General features: G+C 36.9%; 1 protein-coding gene and 1 pseudogene across 2 annotated transcripts in view; one reads left to right on the top strand and one right to left on the bottom strand.

The window, feature by feature from the left end:
- AGPS (alkylglycerone phosphate synthase) overlaps positions 1 to 26,870 on the top strand; it is a 186,707-nt gene that overhangs the window by 151,774 nt on the left and 8,063 nt on the right. For both annotated transcript variants that reach the window (XM_032407452.1, XM_032407443.1), the window contains exons 17-19: positions 1,481 to 1,570; positions 6,535 to 6,634; positions 8,796 to 8,853. In XM_032407452.1, the coding sequence (XP_032263343.1) occupies positions 1,481 to 1,570; positions 6,535 to 6,634; positions 8,796 to 8,853 (248 nt within the window). The remainder of the gene's footprint in view (positions 1 to 1,480; positions 1,571 to 6,534; positions 6,635 to 8,795; positions 8,854 to 26,870) is intronic.
- On the bottom strand, positions 1,680 to 1,806 carry LOC116637880 (annotated as a pseudogene).

The following is a 26,870-nucleotide window of genomic DNA, read 5'->3' as shown; positions in this document are numbered from 1 at the left end:
CTCTTCCACTCCCCCTGCTTGTGTTCCTTCTCTCGCTGTGTCTTTCTCTGTCAAATAAATAAATAAAAATCTTCAAAAAAAAAAAAGAAATGGCCCAGCCTTTTGAGTTTCTTTGTTACCTTTTCCGTTCTCCTAATTCTAAACAGACCAAGGTTTAAAACACAGAGTCAGTGTCAGTATGTAGCCAGAATGTTAATTGGAGAATAAGATGACTTATATGTCCCCTAGGAGTTTTATTTTCCAAAAGAAATGGAATATGTAGTAATAACAAAATATTACAGCTCACATTAAAAAATAGATTAGTCTTTTGTCAGTCAAATCTCTTGTCTCTGGATCTCCACCCTAGAAGCATTGATTGACATCTATTTTCTATTTCAGAACTTTTTCCTGAACATGTTCCCAAAATATGAATACGTCACCATTAGACCTCCTTCACTCCAAAATAGGACCTTAAAAATTATATCAAAAACTAAACAACAAAAGAAATCAGATGCCTTCGTATTTTAAAACAACAGTATTTTGTAGTCAAAATGAAATTTGGTGAAATATGAATATAGTCTGTGTTTTAGTTAATAGTGATGTCCTGAAGTCAGTTTTGACAAATCTGTCATGGTTAATATAATATGTTAACATTAGAGGAAACTGGGGAAAGAGGAACTCTTTGTACTGTTTTTGTGATTTTTCTGTATCTAAAACTATTTCAAATAAAAAGTTTATTTAAAATATAGAAAAAATGATTAATATTGTTAAATATTATCAATTCCCTCTTCCCTTTAAGAACTGTTTCTTACCTGTCTGTTTTCATTGACTTTTAATATCAGTCTAGCATAGCTTTACACATAGTTCACGTCCAGTCTTTGTTGAACTATATTTTATTTTATTTATTTATTTATTTATTTATTTATTTTAAAGATTTATTTATTCATTTGACAGAGACACAGCGAGAGAGGGAACACAGAGAAGCAGGCTCCCCGCTGAGCAGAGAGCCCGATGCAGGGCTCGATCCCAGGACCCTGGGATCATGACCTGAGCCAAAGGCAGTCACTTAAACAACTGAGCCACCCAGGCACCCCGAACTATATTTTAGCTCAGTGCTTGACAATAGGCTACTGGACATTTGGTATAACATCATGATTATTGATTATTTTTTATATTAAGGGAAATGTCTTAGACATGGGCACAGATTGGTATTCCTATAAACCCAGAATTGAATTTTCATTAACATGTTCGATATGGCTTTCTTTAAAGCTTTTAAAATCTTATAATTAAATTTATTTTGAAATTGGATTTGCCTAAATATAGGAAACCACCTTCAGCAGGCTTGAGTATGGTATTCTGACTTATATCTTTCCTATGGCAAAAAAGAAAGAACTTTACTCCTTTGAAGTTATGAATGGAAGGATGCCAGATTAACTAGCATTTATTCAAATTTTTGTAATTTATTTGAAAACTTCATATTGTGTTCAATGATGTTTTCTAGGGTTGTGGATCTCTGTAGAAATGTAAAAGAACGAATAACAAGGGAATGCAAAGAGAAGGGTGTTCAGTTTGCTCCTCTTTCTACCTGCAGGTGAGTTGTTCTTATACTACTTATCCTGAAAAACAAACAAACAAACAAGCACATTTTTTATTTAATGGACAAACATAATTTGCCAACTGAGGAATATCTTCGATCTATTCCAGTTAGCAAGTTTTCCTAAACTTCCTTTTGCCACCTTCTTAGGGTTGTGCCACTAGGATTTTAATTAGCAATAATCATGCCTTGGATAAACCTCATTGGCTACGATACTGCCGCCGCGCAAAGCTACCACTAGGATTTTAGAGCAGTCCTCAGCCCTTTAGGAGTAGAATACCTTTCTGTAAGTGAGCTTTCTACCCTACTGGGACAGCATGACAGTGCAGAGCCAAACCTTGGAGCTCCTGGAATAAGTAAAGGACTCCCTCTTCATTCACTGAAACTATAAATCACATTTATATTCAAGAAAGTATAATTTAATACACAGTCAACATAGCTTTTTCTTCAATAGACAAAAAGCATTTTTAACACTTTATTAGTTATTGATTCAATGAATGGGCATAGAATAAAGGAATGAGTGGAGCAAAATATCCAAATGAAGATTAACTCATTGCTTTCAATAGATCCTTCTACAGCAGTGGAACTGTTCTTTATCTGCCCTGTCTATTATGGTAGCCACAAGCCACATGGGGCTGTGGAGCTGGTGAAATGTGACTGTGGAACTGAATTGTAAGTTTTATTTAATTTCAAATAATTTAAATTTAAAACATCACCTGTGGCTGGTATCTTCCATAGTGGCAAGTTAACTGAAGGTCTTGTCCTCTTTGTTAGGTAGCAGCAGTCCAGAGTGAGGTTTTCTTGAGAAGGGGCACTTTGTATTCAATCTTTTCTTATTAAAAGACCTGTATAAACACCAGAAGATTAAATGTATCAAGATTGAATTGAGCATTTGACTTATCTATAAAGTTATAGAATTAATTGGAATGGAGAATAAAGAGAAATTAGGGGAGATTATGTGAAGGGGATCCTTAAAGTAAATGATACAGTAGTAATCTAGTGCTTTAAAATTTACAAAACACTCTAGGTTACATAACTGCCTCTCCTTTTTTCTGTGTGTGTGTGTATGTGTGTGTGGTTTTCAAGAATATAACTCAATATTTATTATAGAAATAAACAAAAAAATTACAATAGAAGCAAAATTATAAATTAGGTAATTTGGGAAATAATGTAGTATCTTTATTGTTAAGTGCACCCGATGCGGGACTTTAAAACAACAGATATTCACCAAAACACCATTTCTGTATATTTCTATGCATGAGGCTTGTTCTGATTTGCCTGGAATCACTTAATCTCAGCCTGGGAAGGTAGACCTGGGCCTATTTCAGCCTATTCCAAGAACCAGGCCCTGCTGGCCAACTATATGGCCATGACAACTTCCTGTTTACTTTTTAAATTTCTTTGTTTTGTAACATTACATGTGTCTGATGGGTGAAGGCACTGTTCTGCTGTTTATTAGTAATTTAATCTCTTTGGGCTCAAAGTTTATCATTAGTAAGGCAGTGGTAATACCATCTACTTGATGAGGCTTGTGAGTCTGAAATCTGAAAGCATGTGAAGGGCTTTGTGAATGCCATTGTATTGTTGTGAGGTCATTACGTGAAGATTGAGGTAGACAACCTATACTAGTGCTAGTGAGGGAAATTTGGGTATTTTTCTTCTCCAATGACAAATCCTCATGAAGGCATCCAATTGTTAAGTCCTCTTTGATATTTTAATATAGCATGATAATTTGCATATATTTGCTTTGCAAGACTAGAAATATTTCTATACTCTTCAGACTGCTATCTCTTCTGATTTTTTTCTTTTTTCTATCTTTTATATCCTCATCTTGTACTTCCCTACTACCAGATTGTGTTTCTTAGTTCTACATATTGCCCCCATTGGGACAGATATCTTTCAGAACTTGCTAAATTTTTTGCTTTTGCTGGGGTAAGAAAGCAAAATTCTAACATGAGATCTGAGGAAGGCATCTTTCTTATACAGTAAATGTTCATGTCAACTAGAAGGATCTACTTGAAATTGTGTTTTTTTGCGTCTGTGTGGGAGAGAGAGGGTTTGAAGACCATTTCAGGAAGTACTAAACCTATATGTATTAACCTATGTATTAACATGTTTTAGAACAAATGTATTCGGGGTTGAATCCAAGAACATAAAAGCTAAAAATGTGAATTTAGAGATTATTGACTGGTCATTTGATATATCTAAAAGAAGGGAAAAAGGGGGCCTTGTTCTGTACAATAAAAAGCTTATAACTTGGTAAACCTCCTGGTGCCCTAGTGACTGATCTTGGAGAGAACTTTTCCAAATAAAGGTTTAAGAATGTACGTATTCCTTTCTTTCTTTCTTTCTTTCTTTCTTTCTTTCTTTCTTTCTTTCTTTCTTTCTTTCTTTCTTTTCTTCTCTCTCTCTCTCTCTCTCTTTTAATTTGGAGATGTCTTTTAAAGTAAGTCTTTTATCTTAAAGTCTAAGAAAAAATTTTGTGTTCATTTATATTATGAACCCAAATTGATACTTAATTCTTTTGACAGTCTGGTCTATCAGGCCTCTTACTATAATACTGAAAGCAAATCAGGCCTAATAATCCAAAAGTCATTTGTTACCAGTAAAATTTGAAACATTTTAAATAATGGAATCTATTTTTTTATAGTTGAGAATTTTTATTCCTTTGTTTTATCAAGTAGCGACTTAATAGATCTTATCCCCTCTTCCTCCTTCTTCCCCACCTCCTTATTTATCTCTCTAGACTTCTCCCCTTCCATTATGAGAATATCATTGTGACAAACCACTACTTACTGAAAGATATTGCGAAGTAAAATATTCTGCCTCAGACACCTACCGTAATAGCACAAGTCTTGGAACTCAAAAGAACTAAGGTTCTTTATTATGTATTATAGGTAGACTAAATTTGACATATGTCATTTATTAAGTAGCTGTTTTTTAAAGAATGTTTTTCTGATAAAAGCCTATATGCTCAGCTTCTGTGATCATTTTATAAAACCAAAATTTAGAATGTGCAGTCTAGTTATTTGAATGGCTTTGGTAAGGAGTTTTAAATATAGTTCTTATATCTCATACTTGGTAAAACTAACATTTAACCAGAGTTTGATTTTAGTTTAGTTTGATTTGAGCTGCTTATTACTGTGGCCAAGGAGGCTATTGTGTGTTGAATGTAAATGTTGAGTGTGCAAGATACACTTTTTAAACGAGTTTTTTTAAAAAGTTATTCCAAAATTAACTTGAAATAATTATAGCTCTCAAGGAAATCAAAGATCACAAGGGAAATAACTAGCTGTAGGGTGCATTTATTGAGTTCATTTATTTCATTTCTCTCTATTAAAATGTACTTTGTATACTGGAATAGAAATTCTAACCCAAAATTTTCTGAAGTTTTATAGGAAGGAATTCCTGGCCAGTGAGTCTAACGTAAGAAAAAAACTCCAAAAACTTTTTAGAAATTAAAGAATAATATAATGACTTTGGCAGGCATGCTATCACTTGTCCAGATGATTTTGGAAGACATTGGTGTTTGTCTTAAATGATAGGATCAATCTATTAAAAGGTGTAGATATGAGTCAGTTTCTGAAGTAGATCGAAAATGAGGTTTTCCAAAAAATGTTTTTTTATTATTTATACTATTATTTTTGCTTTGTCTTTGAGTTACTGATCAGTGAAACTTTTAGAAGCCTGCTTATCTATTGAAAACAACTCTGTGGTATAGATCCTGGATTTGTTGGAAGGTAGCAATGCTCTATTAATATTTAGTTGCATTTTCTATTTATTGATACTGATTCAAATATGAGTGATATATATTTTACTAATTGCTATAAACTCATTTCATTCAGGTATCCTTTCAATTTATTTAAATTTGGTTATTCCTAAATGATAGTGCCCTCATAGTTAAAATGGTTCTCTAATTTTTCTTAAACTTTGTAAATCTGGTACTTAAAATGTAAACATTCAAGGGATCTTTTTTATGAGTGTGAATTAACACTAGAAGAAACACACAGCTGGCAAATTGACAGTAGCATTGTTAAACAGTTCATTTCTTCTGTTCTGAGGCACCTAACATTTGGCCTAAAAGGCCATTAAAATTTTAGATTAGATTCTGTTTGTATTGTTGTAGTAAAAAGAGTATTTCCTCTGTATTTGCTCCTTCTGTTAAATTCTTTGTAGGAACCTCTGTAAATTGCACTCACAGATCTGACTATGATTATCTTAGCCCTCTTTTAAATGCTTCAGCTAATTGCATTTTGAAAGTCCAGATATATATCATATATATGATTTAATAATCTAATGTGCTGGGTATCTTTTTTTAAACACACATACAACATGCGCACATATGGGGCCCAGAGTATAAAACCTTCAGGGACAGTATTTTAAAGCCATGTCACTGCATTTGGTCTGATCATCCAATTTGTTTCCAAAGTTCTAAATAATTATTAATATGGAGTTAGTGAAGATGCTATATTTTACCCAGCCTGATCATTTTTGGTATTTGAACATGTTTCTTGTTTCCAAGGTTTAAGTTCTCATGCCTATTTCTGTTGACTTTGAGGAAGTATAGGAGGCTTATAATGGATCACCAAGTCCCATCTAGTCTATTTGGGAACTTCTTTAACTTCCCTATACTTTGTAACAAAACAAAACAAAACCAGTCTCTTCTGAGGAGGTGGGGTTTTTGTTTATTTCAGGCCAATTGGAGAAACATTTACATTGTTTTTAATTTTTTAAATTCTTTGGCTAATAATCCAGACTTACCAAAAAAAGTTGTTAAAAATAGTACAAATAGTTCCTGTATTTCCTTCAGCCAATCTCCATTCCTTCCATGGAGTTAAGAGTCTGGGTAGAGGATGAGATTATGGCTTAAGCAAATTAAATGATCTTACCTTTACATTTCTAGATGTTAAATCTGATTTCACTTAACTTAAAGCCTTGTGGAAATTGTCTTTGTTTTTTAGGGTGACGCAGATTTATGATGCAGGTGCATGCATCTATTTCTACTTTGCCTTTAACTACAGGGGAATAAGTGACCCACTGACTGTGTTTGAACAAACAGAGGTAATTTTGCATATATGAGTATACTCTTACATTCTTTTTTAAATAAACTTTCCTATCAATTTATGAATTTTAGTTCGACTCTCTTTAATCATTCAATGGCTTACTTGGTAGTTGATAGAAATGAGAAGCATATTTGGTAAACTGAGTTGTATAGTGAATTGTGAGTCTAAAATTAATATTCTCTAGAGATATTAGAATTAATATTCTGAAATTAATATTCTGTAGCCTGTGATTCTTTGGTTGTTATTTACAGTATATAAAACCTGATTAAATTAAATAACAAAGGACTGTAGGAATCCTTGGTATCACTTTGGCAATTCACCCATTTGCCAATGGTGGCTGCAGTTGAGGTCAGCAGCCCTGCTGTTCTTGCTGTTTGTTGCTATAATATCCTCATTCTAGGTTTCTAATTTTCTGTTTGCTCTAGCTATACGTAGGCCATTGAGGTTCATTTGCTGCCAATTTCTGTTAACATTCCTTGAATGGCCTTAAGATTCCAATTTTCATTACAAGTATGCCTAGAGTTGAAGGACAGACTAGACTGTGGAGGAGCTGGGAGGAGACTGAGGTTTGGTTAAACCTCACATGTGCTAGTGTTTAAAACCTAGTGTCTTAGTGTTATTGCATGCCTGCCAAAGGTAGTACTGTGCAGTGATTTTCAGTGGCACACTTTTAGACACAAACCATAGACAAGGTTTGGTTGGCTCCCTCCTATGCCTCCTTTTTTTTTTTTTAACAACTTTTTTGAAGTATAATTGAAATACAGGAAACTGCACGTATTTGGAGTGTACAGTTTGATGAGTTTTGCATATGTTTACACCTGTGAAAATATCACCCCAATCAAAATAATGAACATATTTATCACCCTCAAAAGTTTGAGTACTTTTCTGTCAGCTTAGCCTTTCAGTGTTTTGGTTGCCCTCCGGCTCCTCAAAGGTCCCGTCCCTGTACTATACTACAAGAGTGAAAGTATTCCTTTTCCCCCAATCCAAACTGCCATTCTTAAAGTGCTACTAATTTCAAGTAGTTATTGCTTTATTTAAAATTATTTGTTTAATTAATGTAATAATTTATTAAATGTAAAATAATCTTATTTAAAATAATTTGTTAGAAGATATAATGCTAGAATTTTTTTGATTCATTTGAAAAACCCTAAATCCTAAATGATGAGGGTTCATACAAGTTACTTTGCAATGAGATATGGTCCATCTGTCCTGCCTGGGCCCTTTTCTACCCTGGCCTAACTCCTGATAGTTTATACACACCTGAGTAATTCTGAGAGGTTCTAGGCACTGTAGATATTTCACCTCATGGCTGGTATATACTCATGAATTGAATATAATTCTTTTGTTCCCCTTTTTTCACTCTGCACTTCAGTCATTCTGTATTTTGCTTTAAGTGTTTATTTTTCTAAACTTAGTGCTCTATAAGGAGGTTAATCAGGGCCGAACATGTTAGGAGGAGAAAACAAGCAGGTTTTTTTGCGCTTAAATGTCCATAGGTCTGACAGTAATTTGTCCCAGGACATTGACCTAAGAAATGTTCTCCATAAGAGCTTTTCTGTTTGATCTCTGATAGCTTTGCAACTAATTTTGAGTCTGATGCCCACTTTATGATATTTGGTGAGTAATTTAACGATCTAAGCCTCATTTTCTTTGTGAAATGTGGTTAATTGTAGTTATTCCATAAGGCTATAGCAGAAAATAAATGAGTTACTACAGGTAAATTGCTTAGTGTACTTTTGTAGACATAAAATAAGCAGGTAAATGTTATAATAAGCAGTTAAAATAAATGTGAGTTACTAACACTTGTTGGTATAGTGAGATGTTTACTTCAGAGTAGGACTTGACTGTCTTCACAAAATTATTAACAATGTAGTGCTGCTGAATTGATCATTTTGTCTTCTTTTTCTTTTCTAGAATCTTGAAGTGACTATTATAGACATTGTGACCATTCACTAGGAAAAAGTGTATAAAGCTAGGCTGCATATTTTAATTTTTCTTAAATGTAGTTAACCCAAGAGAAAGGAAAATTAGGCATCCAGTTTGCTATTTAACCCAGGAAGTACATGCCTCCTTTGGGAGCTGGGTCTTAGTCTTACTCTTTCACTTCAAAGTGAAACCTAAGTAGCAACTATTTGTTGTGTTGTTTCCAAATACAGGCAGCTGCTAGAGAAGAAATCCTTGCTAATGGAGGGAGCCTGTCGCATCACCACGGAGGTAGAATTTCTAATATTCCTACTATTAAAAATAATTGGTTTGATAAAGTGCTATGGTGAACAACAGTACGTAATTGGAGGGTACCTGATATTTCTTGAGAGTTTGTATGTCTGTCATTGAGGTAGCCTAGGTTGTGGTAGTAACCAACAGAAGAAATACTAAACATTACTGTTTTTCTTTTAAAGTATAAAACCTCTATTTCTCCAATTTAGACATTAAGTTAATTACTTGCCATGCTTTAGATGTTAAAATAGAAATGGGTCAACATTTTAATTTCCACATCATAGACATTTCATTTTCTCAGCTCTTACATGTAAATCAGTTGGATTTTCTGGTTGTTTTTATACTTCCTGATTGTAGGTTTTAACACGTTGTCAGGTAACAGGTAACAAACAAATATAGGTCAGATCATGTTACAATAAAACTTCTGTAATTTATGTGCATTTTCAGGTTCTAGGCCTATAGGTCTTTATTTGTTAAGGATTCTCAAGTTTGATGAAATGATTTATTTTTAGAAATTATTGGCTTGAACTTGAATGTAGCTAGGTTTGATTGCATATTAATTTATTAAGAGATTCTGCCTCATTTAAATAGAAATCTTTTATTTCTATCATATTTCTCATATTTTTATTTTCTGTGTGCTCAAAAATTAAAACTGCATAGAAAAAACTCTAAACTACCTGGTTTCCTCTAGTGCTTAGGAAAAGAAACTAGGTAAGCCTAAATACAAAGTATATTTCCTATGTGCTGGTAAAATGAAGATGCTTTCCCTTGCCAGCTTGCCCTCTTCTAAACTACTAAATATTGGAGTATCCTCCAGGACTCTGCCCTGAGCCAGTTTGTTCTTCTGTGTTCAGTCCAGGTGATAACCTGAGTCCCAGGACTTAAAGATATGCTGATGATTCTCAACTACCAGAAAGCATCACCACCACGACATTCTAGTTCAAATCACTATTTCTTCCTGCTGAGACTGCTGCAGTAGCATCTTAACTGGTCTGTCTACTTCCACTCGTGTTCCCCTACTGTCATTTCTGTTGCTGTCAGAGTAATCTTTTCCCAAAACTCCGTGTTTTCCCCTCACACTCAAAATGAAATCCAAACTCTATCAGGACCTTCAAGGATATACATGTGTCTTTCTCTCCATCCACATCTCTTACTACTTTCTTACATTGGCTTTCTTGCTATTCTTCAGACATACCAATCCCCTTTCCCCTGCAAGGCCTTTGCTGTTTCTTCTTTTTCTGATGTTCTTTCTTTCAATTGTTTTTCCCCCAGATATTTTCTTGGCTCACTTTCCCCATCATTTAGTTCTCTGATAAAAATGTCACCTGGGACGCCTGGGTGGCTCAGTCGTTAAGCGTCTGCCTTCGGCTCAGGTCATGATCCCAGGGTCCTGGGATCGAGCCCCGCATCGGACTCCCTGCACCGCGGGAAGCCTGCTTCTCCCTCTCTCACTCCCCCTGCTTGTGTTCCCTCTCTTGCTGTATCTCTCTCTGTCAAATAAATAAAATCATTAAAAAAAGAATGTCACTTTCTTAGAGGTATCTTCCCTGTTCTCTTGTTTAGTTTCTGTGTTCCTCATTTGAATAAGTTCAGTAAGGTTACTGACTTTATCTTGTTCGTCACTGTTTTTCCCAGTCCCGAGAACAGTGACTACTGGCTCTTCTGTATAGTAGATGCTCAGTGAATATGTTAAGTGAATGGATAAGTGCCTCAGTGCTCACAGAATTTGGGGCAGTTTTGCAAATTCTCAAAGGGCTCTGAATCTTTCATATTAAAATGGCTATAGTCTCACTGACTGTTAGTTTAGTTTCAAACATTTAATGGTCAGGCCTTGTTTGAATATAAGGTCATGTTTAATCATGAAAAGGCTCAGTTTATTTCATAATATTTTTTTTTAAAGATTTTATTTATTTGACAGAGAGAGACACAGCGAGAGAGGAAACACAAGCAAGGGGAGTGGGAGAGGGAGAAGCAGGCTTCCCGCTGAGCAGGGAGCCTGATGCAGGGCTCAATCCCAGGACCCAGGGATCATGACCTGAGCTGAAGGCAGATGGTTAATGACTGAGCCACCCAGGCGCCCCATTCCATAATATTTCTGAGAAAGTGTATTAGCAGAGCCAGTTATTCAGTAGAAAAGTGGGGTGAAATAACATGCATTTCTCTACAACTGCATTAACAGCAGACATTTTAGTGTTCTTCCATGATGCATTGGTTCTATTCAAACTTTGTCTTAAAGCAACTAAAAAGTCGAGAGGCAGAGAAGGAGCAAGGTGGCAGAGGAAGAGTAGAACTAAATTTTCTCTGGTCCCAGGAATTCAGCTAGATAGGTATCAAACCATTCTGAACACCTGCAAACTAAACAGGAGATCGAAGAAAAGAATAGCAGCAACTATCTGAACAGAAAAGCGACCACTTTCTGGAAGGTAGGACGTGCAGAGAAGCGAATCTGAGGTGATATACGGGAAGATAGACCGCAGGGGGAGGGAGCCTGTGTCAGCCGCTACCGGCAAGTGATAGAGCAGCGGAGCACAAAATCGGAACTTTGAGAAGTCAGCTCCGCTGAGGGACATCGCTCCAGTGGCTAAACGGGGGGTGGAACCCTCGCTGGGACAGTGTGGTCTCAGGACCCTCGGGGTCACAGAAAGACCGGGGGTGCCTGAGTGTGGCAGAGATCCCAGGTATCAGAGTGGGGAAGCCGGCTGCAAAGACAGAGTCGAGGAGTGGGCTCTCAGCTCGGGGTTGCCATAAACCATAATCCGTGGCACAGTCGGGCCACTACTCTTCCAGCAGGGACCCAACAAGCAGTAGATCTGGGGACACTCCCTTCCTCCCCCGGGAGGAGCGGCATGGGAATACACCGAAGGAATCTGCTGGCTTTGGAGACTTCAAATGGGGTCACGTGCCAGAGATAAAAATGCTTGGTCACAGGCCAGGTGAGCACAGAGTTGTGGCTGGAGACCGGGGAGACGGGAATGATTGACTGCTTTTCTCGGGGGGCTTACTGAGGAGCAGGGCCCTGAGTTCTCGGCTCCTCTGGGGCAGAGATTGGGAGGCCACCATTTTCTTCCTTGTCCTCTAAAGCGTACGGAAAGCTTTCAGGGAACAAAAGCTACCGAGAGCAAACCTGAGCAGATTACTTAGCCTGGCCCCTGACAAGGGCGGGGCAATTCTGCCTCTGACAAAGACATTTGAGAATCTCTGCAATAGGCCCCTTGCCCAGAAGATCAGCAAGAGCAGCCAGCCAAGACCAAGTTTACTGATCAATGAGAACGGCAGAATTCCAGCACTAGGGGAATATAGCACATAGAATTCATAGCTTCTTTTCCCATGATTCTTTAGTCCTTCAAAGTTAATTTTTTAAATTTTCTTTTTTTTTTTTTTTGGAATTTTTCTTTTTCTCTTTTTAAACCAACATCTTATCAATTCCTTTTTTAAAAATCTTTTTTAATTTTCATTTTTAGAGTCATATTCTATCCCTTCATTGTAGTTAACCTTATTTTTTGTATATATATAAGTTTTTCTCTCTTTAAAATTTTGGGATACAGTTTCTTCTAACAGACCAAAATATACCCTAAATCTCTGGTGTATAGCTTTGTTCTGGTCTCCTGCCTGATCACATTCTCTTCCTTTTTTTTTTTCTTTTTTAATTTTTCTTCTTTCTTTTTTCAACCAACTTATCAATTCCTTTATAAAATCTTTTATAATTTTCATCTTTACAGTCATATTCCATCCCTTCATTGTATTTACACTTATTTTGTACATATATAAGTTTTTCTTTCTTTAAAATTTTGGGAGGCAGTTTCTTCTAACAGACCAAAATATGCCTAAATTCTAGTGTGTGGCTCTGATCTATTCACCAGCCTGAGTCTTTTTTTTTTTTTTTCCCCTTTCTTTTCCCCCCATTTTCGGGTCTCTTCTGATTTGTTTAGTGTATATTTTTCTGGGGTCTTTGTTACCCTTTTAGCATTTTGTTCTCTCATTCATCTGTTCTCCTCTGGACAAAATGACAAGACGGAAAAACTCACCTCAAAAAAAAGAACAAGAGGCAGTACCGACTGCCAGGGACCTAATCAATATGGATATAAGATGTCGAATGACGATTATGATGATACTAGCTGGGCTTGAAAAAAGCATGGAAGATACTAGAGAATCCCTTTCCGGAGAAATGAAAGAACTAAAATCTAACCAAGTCAAAATAAAAAAGGCTATTAATGAGGTGCAATAAAAATGGAGGCTCTAACTGCTAGGATAAATGAGGCAGAAGAGAGAATTAGTGATATAGAAGACCAAACGATGGAGAATAAAGAAGCTGAGAAGAAGAGAGAGAAACAACTACTGGATCACAAGGGGAGAATTCGAGAGATAAGTGATACCATAAGACGAAACAGTATTAGAATAATTGGGATCCCAGAAGAGGAGAGAGAGAGGGGGGCAGAAGGTATATTGGAGCAAATTATAGCAGAGAACATCCCTAATTCAGGAAAGGAAAACAGGCATCAAAATCCAGGAGGCACAGAGAACCCCACTCAAGATCAATAAAAATAGGTCAACACCCTGACATCTAATAGTAAAACTTACAACTCTCAGAGACAGAGAAAGTCCTGAAAGCAGCTCAGGACAAGAGGTCTGTAACCGACAAGGTAGAAACATTAGCTTGGCAGCAGACCTATCCACAGAGACCTGGCAGGCCAGAAAGGACTGGCATGATATATTCAGAGCACTAAACGAGAAAAATATGCAGCCAGGAATACTATATCCAGCTAGGCTGTCACTGAAAATAGAAGGAGAGTTAAAAGGTTCCAGGACAAACAAAAACTAAAAGAATTTGCAAACACGAAACCAGCCCTACAAGAAATATTGAAAGGGGTCCTCTAAGCAAAGAGAGAGCCTAAAAGTAACATAGACCAGAAAGGAATAGAGACAATATACAGTAAGTCACATTACAGGTAATACAATGGTAATTCATATCTTTCAATAGTTACCTTACAGGTAATTCATATCTTTCAGTAGTTACCCTGAATGTAAATGGGCTAAATGCCCCAGTCAAAAGACACAGGTATCAGATTGGATAAAAAAAACAAGACCCATCGATATGCTGCCTGCAAGAGACTAATTTTAGACCCAAAGACACCTCCAGATTGAAAGTGAGGGGGTGGAAAACCATTTACCATGCTAATGGACATCAAAAGAAAGCTGGGTGGCAATCCTTATATCAGACAAATTAGATTTTAAACCAAAAACTATAATAAGAGATGAGGAAGGGCACTATATTCTATTTAAAGGGTCATTCCAACAAGAAGATCTAACAATTGTAATATCTATGCCCCTAACATGGGAGCAGCCAATTATATAAGCCAATTAATAACAAAACCAAAGAAACACATTGACAACAATACAATAATTATAGGGGACTTTAACATCCCCCCCTCAATGAAATGGACAGATCATCTAAGCAAAAGATCAACAAGGAAATAAAGGCTTTAAATGACACACTGGACCAAATGGACTTCACAGATATATTAAGAACATTCCATCCCAAAGCAGCAGGATACACATTCTTCTCTAGTGCCCATGGAACGTTCTCCTGAATAGATCACATCCTAGGTCACGAATCAGGTCTCAACCGGTACCAAAAGATTGGGATCATTCCCTGCATATTTCTGGACCACAATGCTTTGAAACTAGAACTCCATCATAAGAGGAAAGTCAGAAAGAACTCAAATACATGGAGGCTGAAGAGCATCCTACTAAAGAATGAATGAGTCAACTAGGAAATTAAAGAAGAATTAAAAAAAAATTCATGGAAACAAATGAAAATGAAAACACAACTGTTCAAAATCTTGGGATGCAGCAAAGGCGGTCCTAAGAGGAAAGTATATAGCAATACAAGCCTTTCTCAAGAAACAAGAAAGGTCTCAAATACACAACCTAACCCTACACCTAAAGGAGCTGGAGAAAGAATAGCAAATAAAACCTAAACCCAGCAGAAGAAGAGAAATAATAAAGATCAGAGCAGAAATCAATGAAATAGAAACCAAAAGAACAGTAGAACAGGTCAATGAAACTAGGAGCTGGTTCTTTGAAAGAATAGGATTGATAAACCCCTGGCCAGACTTATCAGAAAGAAAAGAGAAATGACTCAAATAAATAAAATCATGAATGAAAGAGGAGACATCACAACCAACACCAAAGAAATACAAACATTATAAGAACATATTATGATCAATTAAATGCCAGCAAATTAGACAATCTGGAAGAAACGGATGCATTCCTAGAGAAGTATAAACTACCAAAACTGAAACAGGAAGAAATAGAAAACCTGAACAGACACATAACCAGCAAGGAAATGGAAGCAGTAATCAAAAATCTCCCAATAAACAAGAGCCCAGGGCCAGATGGCTTCCCAGGGGAATTCTATCAAACATTTAAGGAAGAATTAATACCTATTCTTCTGAAACTGTTCCAAAAAATAGAAATGGAAGAAAAACTTCCAAACTTATTTTCTATGAGGTCAGCATTACCTTGATCCCAAAACTAGACAAAGACCCCATCAAAAAGGAGAATTACAGACCAATATCCTTGATGAACATGGATGCAAAAATTCTCACCAAAACACTAGCCAATAGGATCCAACAGTACATTAAAAGGATTATTCACCACGACCAAGAGGGATTTATCCCTGGGCTGCAAGGTTGGTTCAACATCTGCAAATGAATCAGTATGATACAGTAATAAAAGAAAGAATAAGAACCATATGATCCTCTCAATAGATGCAGAAAAAGCATTTGACAAAGTATAGCATCCTTTCTTGATTAAAACTCTTCACGGTGTAGGGATAGAGGGAACATATCTCAATATCATAAAGGCATCTGAAAAACCCGCAGAATATCATTCTCAATGGGGAAAAACTGAGAGCTTTTCCCCTAAGGTCAGGAACACAGCAGGGATGTCCACTATCACCACTGCTATTCAACATAGTACTAGAAGTCCTAGCCTCAGCAATCAGACAACAGAAATAAAAGGCATCTGAATCGGCAAAGAAGAAGTAAAACTCTCACTCTTTGCAGATGATATGACACTTTATGTGGAAAACCCAATCCACCCCAAAACTGCTAGAACTCATACAGGAATTCAATAAAGTGGCAGGATATAAAATCAATCCACAGAAATCAGTGGCATTTCTATACACTAACAACAAGACAGAAGAAAGAGAAATTAAGGAGTGGATCCCATTTACAATTGCACCCAAAACCATAAGATACCTAGGAATAAATCTAACCAAAGAGGCAAAGAATCTGTACTCAGAAAACTATAGAATATCCTTGAAAGAAATTGAGGAAGACACAAAGAAATGGAAAAACGTTCCATGCTCATGGATTGGAAGAACAAATATTGTGAAAATGTCTATGCTACCTAGAGCAATCTACACATTTAATGCAATCCCTATCAAAATACCATCAACTTTTTTCAAAGAAATGGAACAAATAATCCTAAAATTTGTATGGAACCAGAAAAGACCCCGAATAGGCAGAGAAATGTTGAAAAAGAAAAGCAAAGCTGGTGGCATCACAATTCCAGGGACATAGATCAATGGAACAGAATAGAGAGCCCAGAAACGGACCCTCAATGCTATGGTCTACTCATCTTCGACAAAGCAGGAAAGAATGTCCAATGGAAAAAAGAGTCTCTTCAACAAATGGTGTTGGGAAAATTGGACAGCCACATGCAGAAGAATGAAACTGGACCATTTCCTTACACCACACACAAAAATGGACTCAAAATGGATGAAAGACCTCAATGTGAGACAGGAATCCATCAAAATCCTTGAGGAGAACACAGGCAGCAACCTTTTCGACCTCAGCCGCAGCAACTTCTTCCTAGAAACATCGCCAAAGGCAAGGGAAGCAAGGGCAAAAATGAACTATTGGGACTTCATCAAGATATAAAGCTTTTGCACAGCAAAGGAAACGGTCACCAAAACCAAAAGACAACTGATGGAATGGGAGAGGATATTTGCAAATGACATATCAGATAAAGGGCTAGTATCCAAAATGTATAAAGAACTTATCAAACTCAACACCCAAAGAACAAATAATCCAAACAAGAAATGGGCAGAAGACATGAACAGACATTTTTCCAAAGAAGACATCCAAATGGCCAACAGACAAATGAAAAAGTGTTCAACATCACTCGGCATCAGGGAAATACAAATCAAAACCTCAAGGAGATACCACCTCACACCAGTCAGAATGGCTAAAATTAACAAGTCAGGAAACAACAGATGTTTGCGAGGATGCAAAGAAAGGGGAACCCCCCTACACTGTTGGTGGGTATGCAAGCTGGTGCAGCCACTCTGGAAAACAGTATGGAGTTTCCTCAAAAAGTTGAAAATAGAGCTACCCTATGACCCAGCAATTGCACTACTGGGTATTTACCCCAAAGATACAAATGTAGTGATCCAAAGGGGTACATGCACCTCAGTGTTTATAGCAGCAATGTCCACAATAGCCAAACTAGGGAAAGAGCCAAGATGTTCATCAACAGATGAATGGATAAAGAAGAAGTGGTATATATATATATATATATATATATATATATACACATATATATATATATATATACACACACACCCGACACATACAGTGGAATATTATGCAGCCATCAAAACCCCCGAAATCTTGCCCTTTGCAACGACGTGGATGGAACTAGAGGGTATTATGCTAAGCGAAATAAGTCAATCAGAGAAAGACAAGTATCATATGATCTCACTGATATGAGGAATTTGAGAAACAAGACAGAGGATCATAGGGGAAGGGAGGGAAAAATGAAACAAGATGAAACCAGAGAGGGAGACAAACCATAGGAGACTCTTAATCTTAGGAAACAAGCTGAGGGTTCCTGGAGTGGTGGGGGGTGGGAGGGATGAGGTGGCTGGGTGATGGACACTGGGGAGGGTATGTGCTATGGTGAGCACTGTGAATTGTGTAAGACTGTTGAATCACAGACCTGTATCTCTGAAACAAAACAATACATTATATGTTAAAAAAAAAAAAAAAAGATAGTAGGAAGGGAAAAATGAAGGGGACGGAAATTGGAGGGGGAGACGAACCATGAGAGACTATGGACTCTGAGAAACAAACTGAGGGTTTTAGAGGGGAGAGGGGTGGAAGGGTGGGTTAGCCTGGTGATGGGTATTAAGGAGGGTATGTATTGCATGGAACACTACATCAAAAACTAATGATAAAATGTATGGTGACTAACATAACATAAAATAAAAATTTAAAATAAATAAATTTTTTGAAAAAAGGTCGTGAGGCTTATAAACAGAGGGGAAAGAACATAGACTTTGGAATCAAATCTGTATTTGACTCCTGGCTTTTGTACTTAACTAGCTGTGTGACCTTAGGGAAGTAACTTCTCTGAGCTAGTGTTCTCTTCTGCAAATTAGGAATAATAGTACCTATCTTGTATATTATTATAAGAATTACATGTAATAATGTATGTAAAGCATCTCAGGTGCCTTGCATATAGTAGCTGCTTAAAAAAAAAATAGCTTAAAAAAATAGCAGTAGACAACTCCAAATGGAAACTCTGGTTTATATTCTTTTTTTTTTTTTTTTAAGATTTTATTTATTTGCGAGAGAGAGAATGAGAGAGAGAGCACATGAGAAGGGGGAGGGTCAGAGGGAAAAGCAGACTCCCCGCCGAGCAGGGAGCCCGATGCGGGACTCGATCCAGGGACTCCAGGATCATGACCTGAGCCAAAGGCAGTCGCCTAACCAACTGAGCCACCCAGGTGCCCCTCTGGTTTATATTCTTAACCATTGAAGAAAGTGTTACCGTTTATATGAAAGGGATACATTAATATATTTAAGGGATATGATACAACAAGTGTCCTAACATATTTTCAGTTGTAATCTGTAGTTGGTCTCATTCTATAGGAAGTTCTATTATAATCTGTATGAAAAGAGAAATATCATTCACACTCTTGGCTACAAAATATGCTATACAAAAATGTCTATTTTCATAAATGCCTCCTGCTTAAAGTTAATTATCTAATTTATAAATATCAAATATCCTGTGCTGTTCAGTATAGTTTCATAAAAAGGAAACCTTTCTATATAAATTTGAAATAGAATGGGTTTAATTGTCCTGCTAAACTTAACTAATGATAGAGCTTTTGAGAGATCACTTCTTTTTATGTGAATAAAAGATTTTCCTTAATTTGCATCCTGAACTTAAAACTCAAGTTGACCTCATAGTATCATCTTTATTTACTGACCTTCACCAAGTGTTGTGACATTCTCAGTACCATTTTTGAGTTAGAGAGTAGAAGGGCTGGGGGTTGGGAGAATATTGATACAATTTCTCTTAGAGGGTTTGGCCTGTAATTGTGATTAATAACGGTTGCTTTCTCTATCTGGAAACAGACAGGCTGGTTTGTCTGCCTACAATCATGCTGTGATAAATGGAGCTATTTTAACTCTGGTTTTGTGTATCAAAGAAAACAGATGTAGTCTGGAACTGGAGGCTATAGGAAATATAAAGCCTGCTTAACTTAATCTTCATAGTGCTTGTTTTTGTAACTGACAAGCTGGTCAGTTTAAAGAGTTTATATCAGCCGTGTACTTAATTTCATTTTATGACTTAAGTTTTTAAGTTGTTCATTGGCTAAAATTATACTTAAGTCCTTGTCAGGAAGTACAATTCTTTGATTAAATAAAACCAGACTTAGTTTAAATATTGGTGTCTTTACCTTGCCAAAATTATTTCCTATTGTTCAGAGAATAATTGTGGGGCAGCTGCTCCAAGTTTTTTTTTGTGTGTGTGTGTGGTCTTAACAGAATCTGGTAGTATCCGAAACTTTAAAAGTAAAAAAGAGACTACTCAAAAGAATGAGGAAAAGATTGGCTTTGAAGCCGTTTGTTAAAACCATAGTGTGAAATAAAAGACATGCATATTGTAAAGGAAGAAATAAAATTCTTGCTATTAATAGATGCCATAACTATATAGAAAATCCCAAAGAATCTATAAAAACAAGATCAGCAAGATTGCAGAATTTAAGAGCACACAAAAATCAATCACATTTTTAATATTAAGAACAAACATAGAGAAACTGAAATTTAAAATACAATACCATTTCTAGTTGATTCGAAGAAAAGGAAGTGGACATAAATCTAACAAAATTTGTACATACTTAGGCATAAATCTAACAAAATATATACAGGATCAGTATTCTGAGAATTATAGCATGTTGATGAAAAAAAGCAAAGAAGACCTAAATAAATGGAGAGACCGTGTTCATGGATTGGTTGAAAACTAGAAATAGTGAAGATGGTCATTTCCAGATTTATTTGTTTAATGCGATTCCTGTTAAAATTTCAGCAAAATTTTTAGTAGACATAGAAAAGATTATTCTATAATTTATATGGCAAGACAAAGGAACTAGATAGCCAAAACAATTAGGAAAAAGAAGACTAAAGTCATAGGAATCTATCTACTTGATTTCAAGACTTATATTATAGCTCTATTTACTATATAAGACTTATATAGTAAAATCAGGACTGTGCTGTTAGAGGAGAGAGAGAAACATCATCAATGGAACAGAATAGAAACACCCCCCCCCATAAGTATGTCCAGCTGAGTTTGACAACAATACAGAAGCAATCCAGTAGAGGAAATATATAGTTGTTCAACAAACGGTGCTGTAGTAGGTGGATATCCATAAGCCAAAAAAAACAAAAAAAAAACCTAGACCTAAATTTCAACGTCTTATACCAAAATTAACTCAAAATAGATAATGGACTTAATTGTAAACATAAAATAATAAAACTTTTAGAAGGAAACAGGAAAAAATCTTCAGCGTCTAGAGTCAGTCAAAGAGTTCTTAGGCTGGTCACCAAAAGTACAGTCCATTAAAGTAAAAGTTGATAAATTGGATTTCATCAAAATTAAAAACGTTTGCTCTGTGAAGGAATCTGATAAGTGGATAAAAAGATAAGCTACAGAGTGGTAGAAAATACATGCAAACCACATGTCCAACAAAAGGCCTGTGTCTGTAATATATAAAAAATTCTCAAAACTCAAGAGTAAGATGCAAACAGTCCAATCAGAAAGTGGGCAAAAGATATGAAGAATCATTTCACTGAAGAGGATATACAGATGTTAAATAATCACATGAAAGAGGCTCAACATCATTAGCTATTAAGAAAACGCAAATTAGGGGCGCCTGGGTGGCTCAGTCGTTAAGCGTCTGCCTTCGGCTCGGGTCATGATCCCAGGGTCCTGGGATCGAGCCCCGCATCGGGCTTCCTGCTCCGCGGGAGGCCTGCTTCTCCCTCTCCCACTCCCCCTGCTTGTGTTCCTGCTCTCGCTATCTCTCTCTCTGTCAAATAAATAAAATCTTAAAAAAAAAAAGAAAACGCAAATTAAAGCCACAAGGGAAATCACTACACACCTATCAGAAAGCTAAAATTTAAAAAAATAGTGACAGTATCAAATGCTGGTGAGGATATGAAGAAACTAGATCAATAATACATCGCTGGGGGGAATGCAAGGTGGTACAGCCACTCTGTAGACACTTTGCCAGTTTTTTAAAATCAAACATGCAACGACCATTTTAACCCAACAATTACAGTCTTGTGTATACCAGAGAATTAAAAACTTAGGCTCACACAAAAACCTCTGCTTGAATATTCAGAGCAGCTTTACCTATAAGAGTGCCAAACTGGAAACAGCCTAGATGTCCTTCAGCTAGTGGTTGGTACATCCATACCATGGACAACTCCTCAGCAATAAGAAGGAACCAACTATCAGTGCATGCAACGACTTGGAGAACTGTCCAGGGAATTATGATGAGTAAAAGAAAGCCAGTCCCTAAAGAGTAATACAGTGTGCTTCCGTTTCTATGACATTTTTGAAATGACAGAATTACAGAAATAGAGAATAGATTAACAGTTTCCAGGAGTTGGTTGTGGGGAAGGGGTGACTATAAAACGGACAACACAGGGATCCTTGTGGTGATGGAATTGTTCTGTATCTTGACTATATCAATGTCAGTATCCTGGTTGTGATTTTCATCTTTTGATGCCTATCAGATGAGTATAGCCTTTCCAGTATTGAATATCAGATTACCATAATATAGCAGAAAGTTTGTTTTGTGCTTTAAATTATTTTTTTTCCTTTGGTTTCTTCTTTGTGACTGGCTTTTTCTCACAAAACTTATTAGTTGATTATAATATTTTTCCACTGAAGCAATGTTGTAATAGACTTCAAGACCAGACTGTAAAAGCCAATTTAACCCATAATTTCACTGAACATTTAACAGCTATATCATAGGATAAACAGATTTGAGAACTGACAGAAAGTCTGTTGTAAAGAATGTATTGATCCCTGTGCCTTTCCACGTATGCAATTACAAAAGCTACCTGTTGTAGTTTACACCCTCAGGTGTATCAACATCATAGAATAGGTTGCTTAGATACTAATACTTCTCTTTGGACCTCTAAAGAGAACTTTCCCTTCCCAGCAATTTTATATCCAAGACTCTTCTAAGTAAGATGTTTGTTAGTCTGAGAATGCCTGTACTACATTATTAGATTGTTAGAGAATAATTAACTTTTGTAGTTTCATATGATTAGTAAACAGTTAATCCTAATAGATGTTTTCAAAATGCTTAACATCAGTCAGCATCAGGGACATACAAATCAAATGAGATACTGCCTCACACCAGTCAGAATGGCTAAAATTAACAGCTCAGGAAACAACAGATGTTGGCGAGGATGCAGAGAAAGGGGAACCCTCCTACACTGTTGGTGGGAATGCAAACTGGTACAGCCACTATGGAAAACAGTATGGAGGTTCCTCAAAAAGTTAAAAATAGAACTACCCTATGACCCAGCAATTGCACTACTAGGTATTTACCCAAAGGATACAAACGTAGTGATTCAAAGGGGCACCTGCACTCCAGTGTTTTAGCAGCAATGTCCACAATAGCCAAACTGTGGAAAGAGCCCAGATGTCCCTGCACAGATGAATGGATCAAGAAGATGTGGGGTGTGTGTGTGTGTGTGTGTGTGTGTGTGTGTGTGTGTGTAGTGAGATATTACACAGCCATCAAAAAAATAATGAAATCTTACCATTTGCAATGACGCCAATGGAACTAGAGGGCATTATGCTAAGCGAAATAAGTCAGTCAGAGAAAGACATACCATATGACTTCACTCATCTGTGGAATTTACGAAACAAAACAGATGAACATAGGGGAAGGGAAGGAAAAATAAAAGAAGATGAACTCAGAGAGGGAGACTAACCATTAGGGACTCTTAACTACCGAAAACAAACTGAGGGTTGCTGGCGGGGTGGTGGGTAGTGGCATGGGGTGACTGGGTGATGGGCATTAAGGAGGGCACGTGATGTAATGAGCACTGGGTGTTATTTGAGTCTGAAACTAATAATACACTACATGTTAATTAATAGATTTTAAATTTTAAAAATGTATAACAGAAAAAAACCCCTATAGATATTTTCAGATGTGAATCTATTAAAAGTGACTTTAGTTACAATTTTTTTTAAATGTTGTTATGTGTTGTCTAATAGAAAACACACTAGGCTACCTGTGGCTATTTAAATTTAAATCAATTAAAATTAATTAAAATTAGGGGGACCTTGGTGGCTTAGTCTATTAAGTGTCTGTTGATTTCGGCTCAGGTCATGATCTCAGGGTTGTGAGATCGAGCCCCATGTCAGGCTCCACACTGGGCGTGGAGCCTGCTTAAGATTCTCTTTCTCCCTCTCCCTCTGCCCCTCTCTCACCTCTCTGTCTTAAAAAAAAAAAAATTAGAATTAAAAATTCACAGGATGCCTGGGTGGCTCAGTCAGTTGAGTGTCTGCCTTCAGCTCTGATCATGATCCCAGGGTCCTAGGATCGAGCCCCAAGTGGGACTCCTTGCTCAGCTGGGAGCCTGCTTCTCCCTCTCCCTCTGCCTGTCCCTGCTGCTTGTGTTCTCTCTCTCTCAAATAAATAATAAAATTTTTAAAAAAATGAAATGAAATTAAAAATTCCTCACTTTCACTAGCTACATTTCAAATGGTAATATCCACATGTGGGTATCCACATGCTGAAAATGCAGGTAAAGAACATTTCTGTCATCATAAGAGAGTTGTATTGGATAGTGCTGTGAAGCTTTATTTCATATATATATATATATATATATATATTCACCCATTGGCTAGAAAAATGGTGCAAGAAATGACTTACAAGTCATTTTTCAATATTTTTCAATATATATTAAATTCAAGTTTTTAGGAGTTAATTTTTAAAATAAAGTAGCATTTGTCATCAGTGGTTGATGTTCTCAGATGTAACTTCCATCTATCACTTTCTCCAGAATTTCTTTCAATTTGGTCAGTAGTCTCAAATTTAGAGCAAGTTCACCTTGCAAATGGCAATAAGCCATTTGCCACTAATCCAGTTGGTTGTAGCAGTGGAAGTATGTTGCCCTTATGGAAATTGTTTGGGCTTCTAAGAGATAGCCCCTTGGAAGCACGTAGACCAGGATTTCTTCATTTTGGCACTGCTGACATTTTGGTCCAGATAATTTTGTTCTGGAGGCTGTTCTGTGCATTCTAAGATGTTTAGCAGCATCCCTGGCCTCTGTCCTTTAGATGCTGGTAACATCATCCGAGTGAGGACAAACAAAAATATCTCTAGACATTACACTGTGTACCTTGGAGGGCAAAATTGCCCCCATTGAGAACCACTTATAGAGTCCAAAGAGTCCTAGAGATTTGAAGGAAAAGAGTTTTAGGTTCTGTGACTTACACCTCTTGTTTTAGCTACTGTAAAATAGCTCTGATTATATCCAAGAAATAACGTCAGAATATAGGAAATGCAGGGCAAATATAAGCAATGGAAATTAAGGAAACCCAGATAGCTTTCCCTAGATACTTGAATTTCTGCTCCTAATCTAACAAGACTTATAGATAACTGTGGTTCAATATTTATTTTTTATGTCAACTAACATTCTTTTTTTTTTTTAGATTTTATTTATTTATTTGACAGAGAGAGAGACAGTGAGAGAGGGAACACAAGCAGGGGAAGCGGGAGAGGGAGAAGCAGGCTTCCCGCTGAGCAGGGAGCCTGATGGGGGGCTCGATCCCAGGACCCTGGGATCATGACCTGAGCCGAAGGCAGACGCTTAATGGCTGAGCCACCCAGGTGCCCCACATATATTAAATTCTTATTCTGTGGCATACACTGTTCTACAACAGAACCACAAAAATGAATAAAACATGGCCCTAGTCTTTAGGGAGCATATGATGTTTTCTGCCCTTATCTATCTCATGTTATTTCACCTGTTCACTTGCTTTTTACTCCATTGTATAGGCATCAATTGACAACTTGGGCTTAAATTCCAAGTGTGTCAGGCCATCTATGGGGAAAGTGTAACAGAATTAGCACTTGATTATGTTCTGAAGACAGATCTCTTGTGATCTGTTCTTGGCCCTAGTAATTCAAACATTAATTCTGTTTCATAATCTCTAAAAACCTATTTAAGGATCAATAAGATCTTCGAGCTATTGTGTGAATTGCACAGATGAGATCTTAGCATGGAGAAAATTGACATTTTAAATATTTAATAAAAGAAAAATCCTATTAGATTTTAATTGCTTTGTTAAAGCCTGTTGTATCCATGCGTTTGTCATCTCAATATCGGAAGTTTCATTAGTAGAAAGTAAGTCAAATGTCTGAAAAAGAAATGGAAACATGACTTTAAGTATCCACAAAACACTAAACTAAACTCTTGGATAGGCATAGTCCCGTCTCATGTTAGCATCCCTCGTTGGAGGTCTGTTGGCTAACATTCAGCATGTACCTCTACCAGATCCAAACACACACAAAAATGTGCTGTCTAGCACAAACACATGGACAACCACACTCTCTTTTCATGTTGAAACCCTCCCTCTGAAGAAGCATCATCACAGTCAGATCACCTCAGAGTGGAAGTTGTCCATGTTCTCTGTTCTCATCAGTACCTAACAGGCTTCATAGGGCCAGAACCTCAAATGGCATGAGGTTGTTGGGCTGATTCCAACACATCTTCCAGCACTGACCCTTACATAATCCACCAGTAGTTTGGTTGGATTAATTAAAACTTGAAATACAGGGACGCCTGGGTGGCTCAGTCGGTTAAGTGGCTGCCTTCAGCTTGGGTCATGATCCCAGGGTCCTGGGGTCGAGTCCCACATCGGGCTCGCTGCTCAGCAGGGAGTCTGCTTCTCCCTCTGCCTCTGCCCCTCCCCCTGCTTGTACTCTCACTCTCTCTCTCTCTCTAGCAAATAAATAAATAAAATCTTAAAAAACAAACAAACAAACTTGAAATACAAAGTTAATGCAGGGGCGCCTGGGTGGCTCAGTCGTTAAGCGTCTGCCTTCGGCTCAGGTCATGATCCCAGGGTCCTGGGATCGAGCCCCGCATCGGGCTCCCTGCTCGGCGGGAAGCCTGCTTCTCCCTCTCGCACTCCCCCTGCTTGTGTTCCCTCTCTCGCTGTGTCTCTCTCTGTCAAATAAATAAATAAAATCTTTAATAAAAAAAAAAAAAAAAAAACAAAGTTAATGCACAAAGTTAATGCTCAGATCACTCATATAAGCAGCTAAGTCTAGATTTTCTCTTTAAAATCTGACCTATAGAATAGTGCTAAAGTGATACCCAGGAGCCCAAACCAGAACTTTCAAAATATAGTTGTTATATAATAATGGTTAGGTTCTTTTAGCTTTGGCTGAATTCTACTTCTGAGCTTTAGCTTTGGTAATCTTCTAAATGTACAGTCTGTTTCATAACTTGTTTTTTAAATAAGCATATAATCTTTGCAATCTTAAAATCAAATTCATAATTCAAAAAGTTTTTATTTATTTTTTATTTTTTTAATTTTTTTTTTTTTAAGATTTTATTTATTTGAGAGAGAGAGTGAGAGAGAGAAAGAGCACAAGAGGGGGGAGCGGGAGAGGGAGA

Source organism: Phoca vitulina, unplaced genomic scaffold, assembly GCF_004348235.1.
Source record: "Phoca vitulina isolate PV1807 unplaced genomic scaffold, GSC_HSeal_1.0 scaffold1, whole genome shotgun sequence".
NCBI classification, from domain to species: Eukaryota; Metazoa; Chordata; class Mammalia; order Carnivora; family Phocidae; genus Phoca; species Phoca vitulina.
The sequence above is the reverse complement of the archived record's forward strand: the minus strand, read 5'-3'. Positions and strand labels throughout refer to the sequence as shown.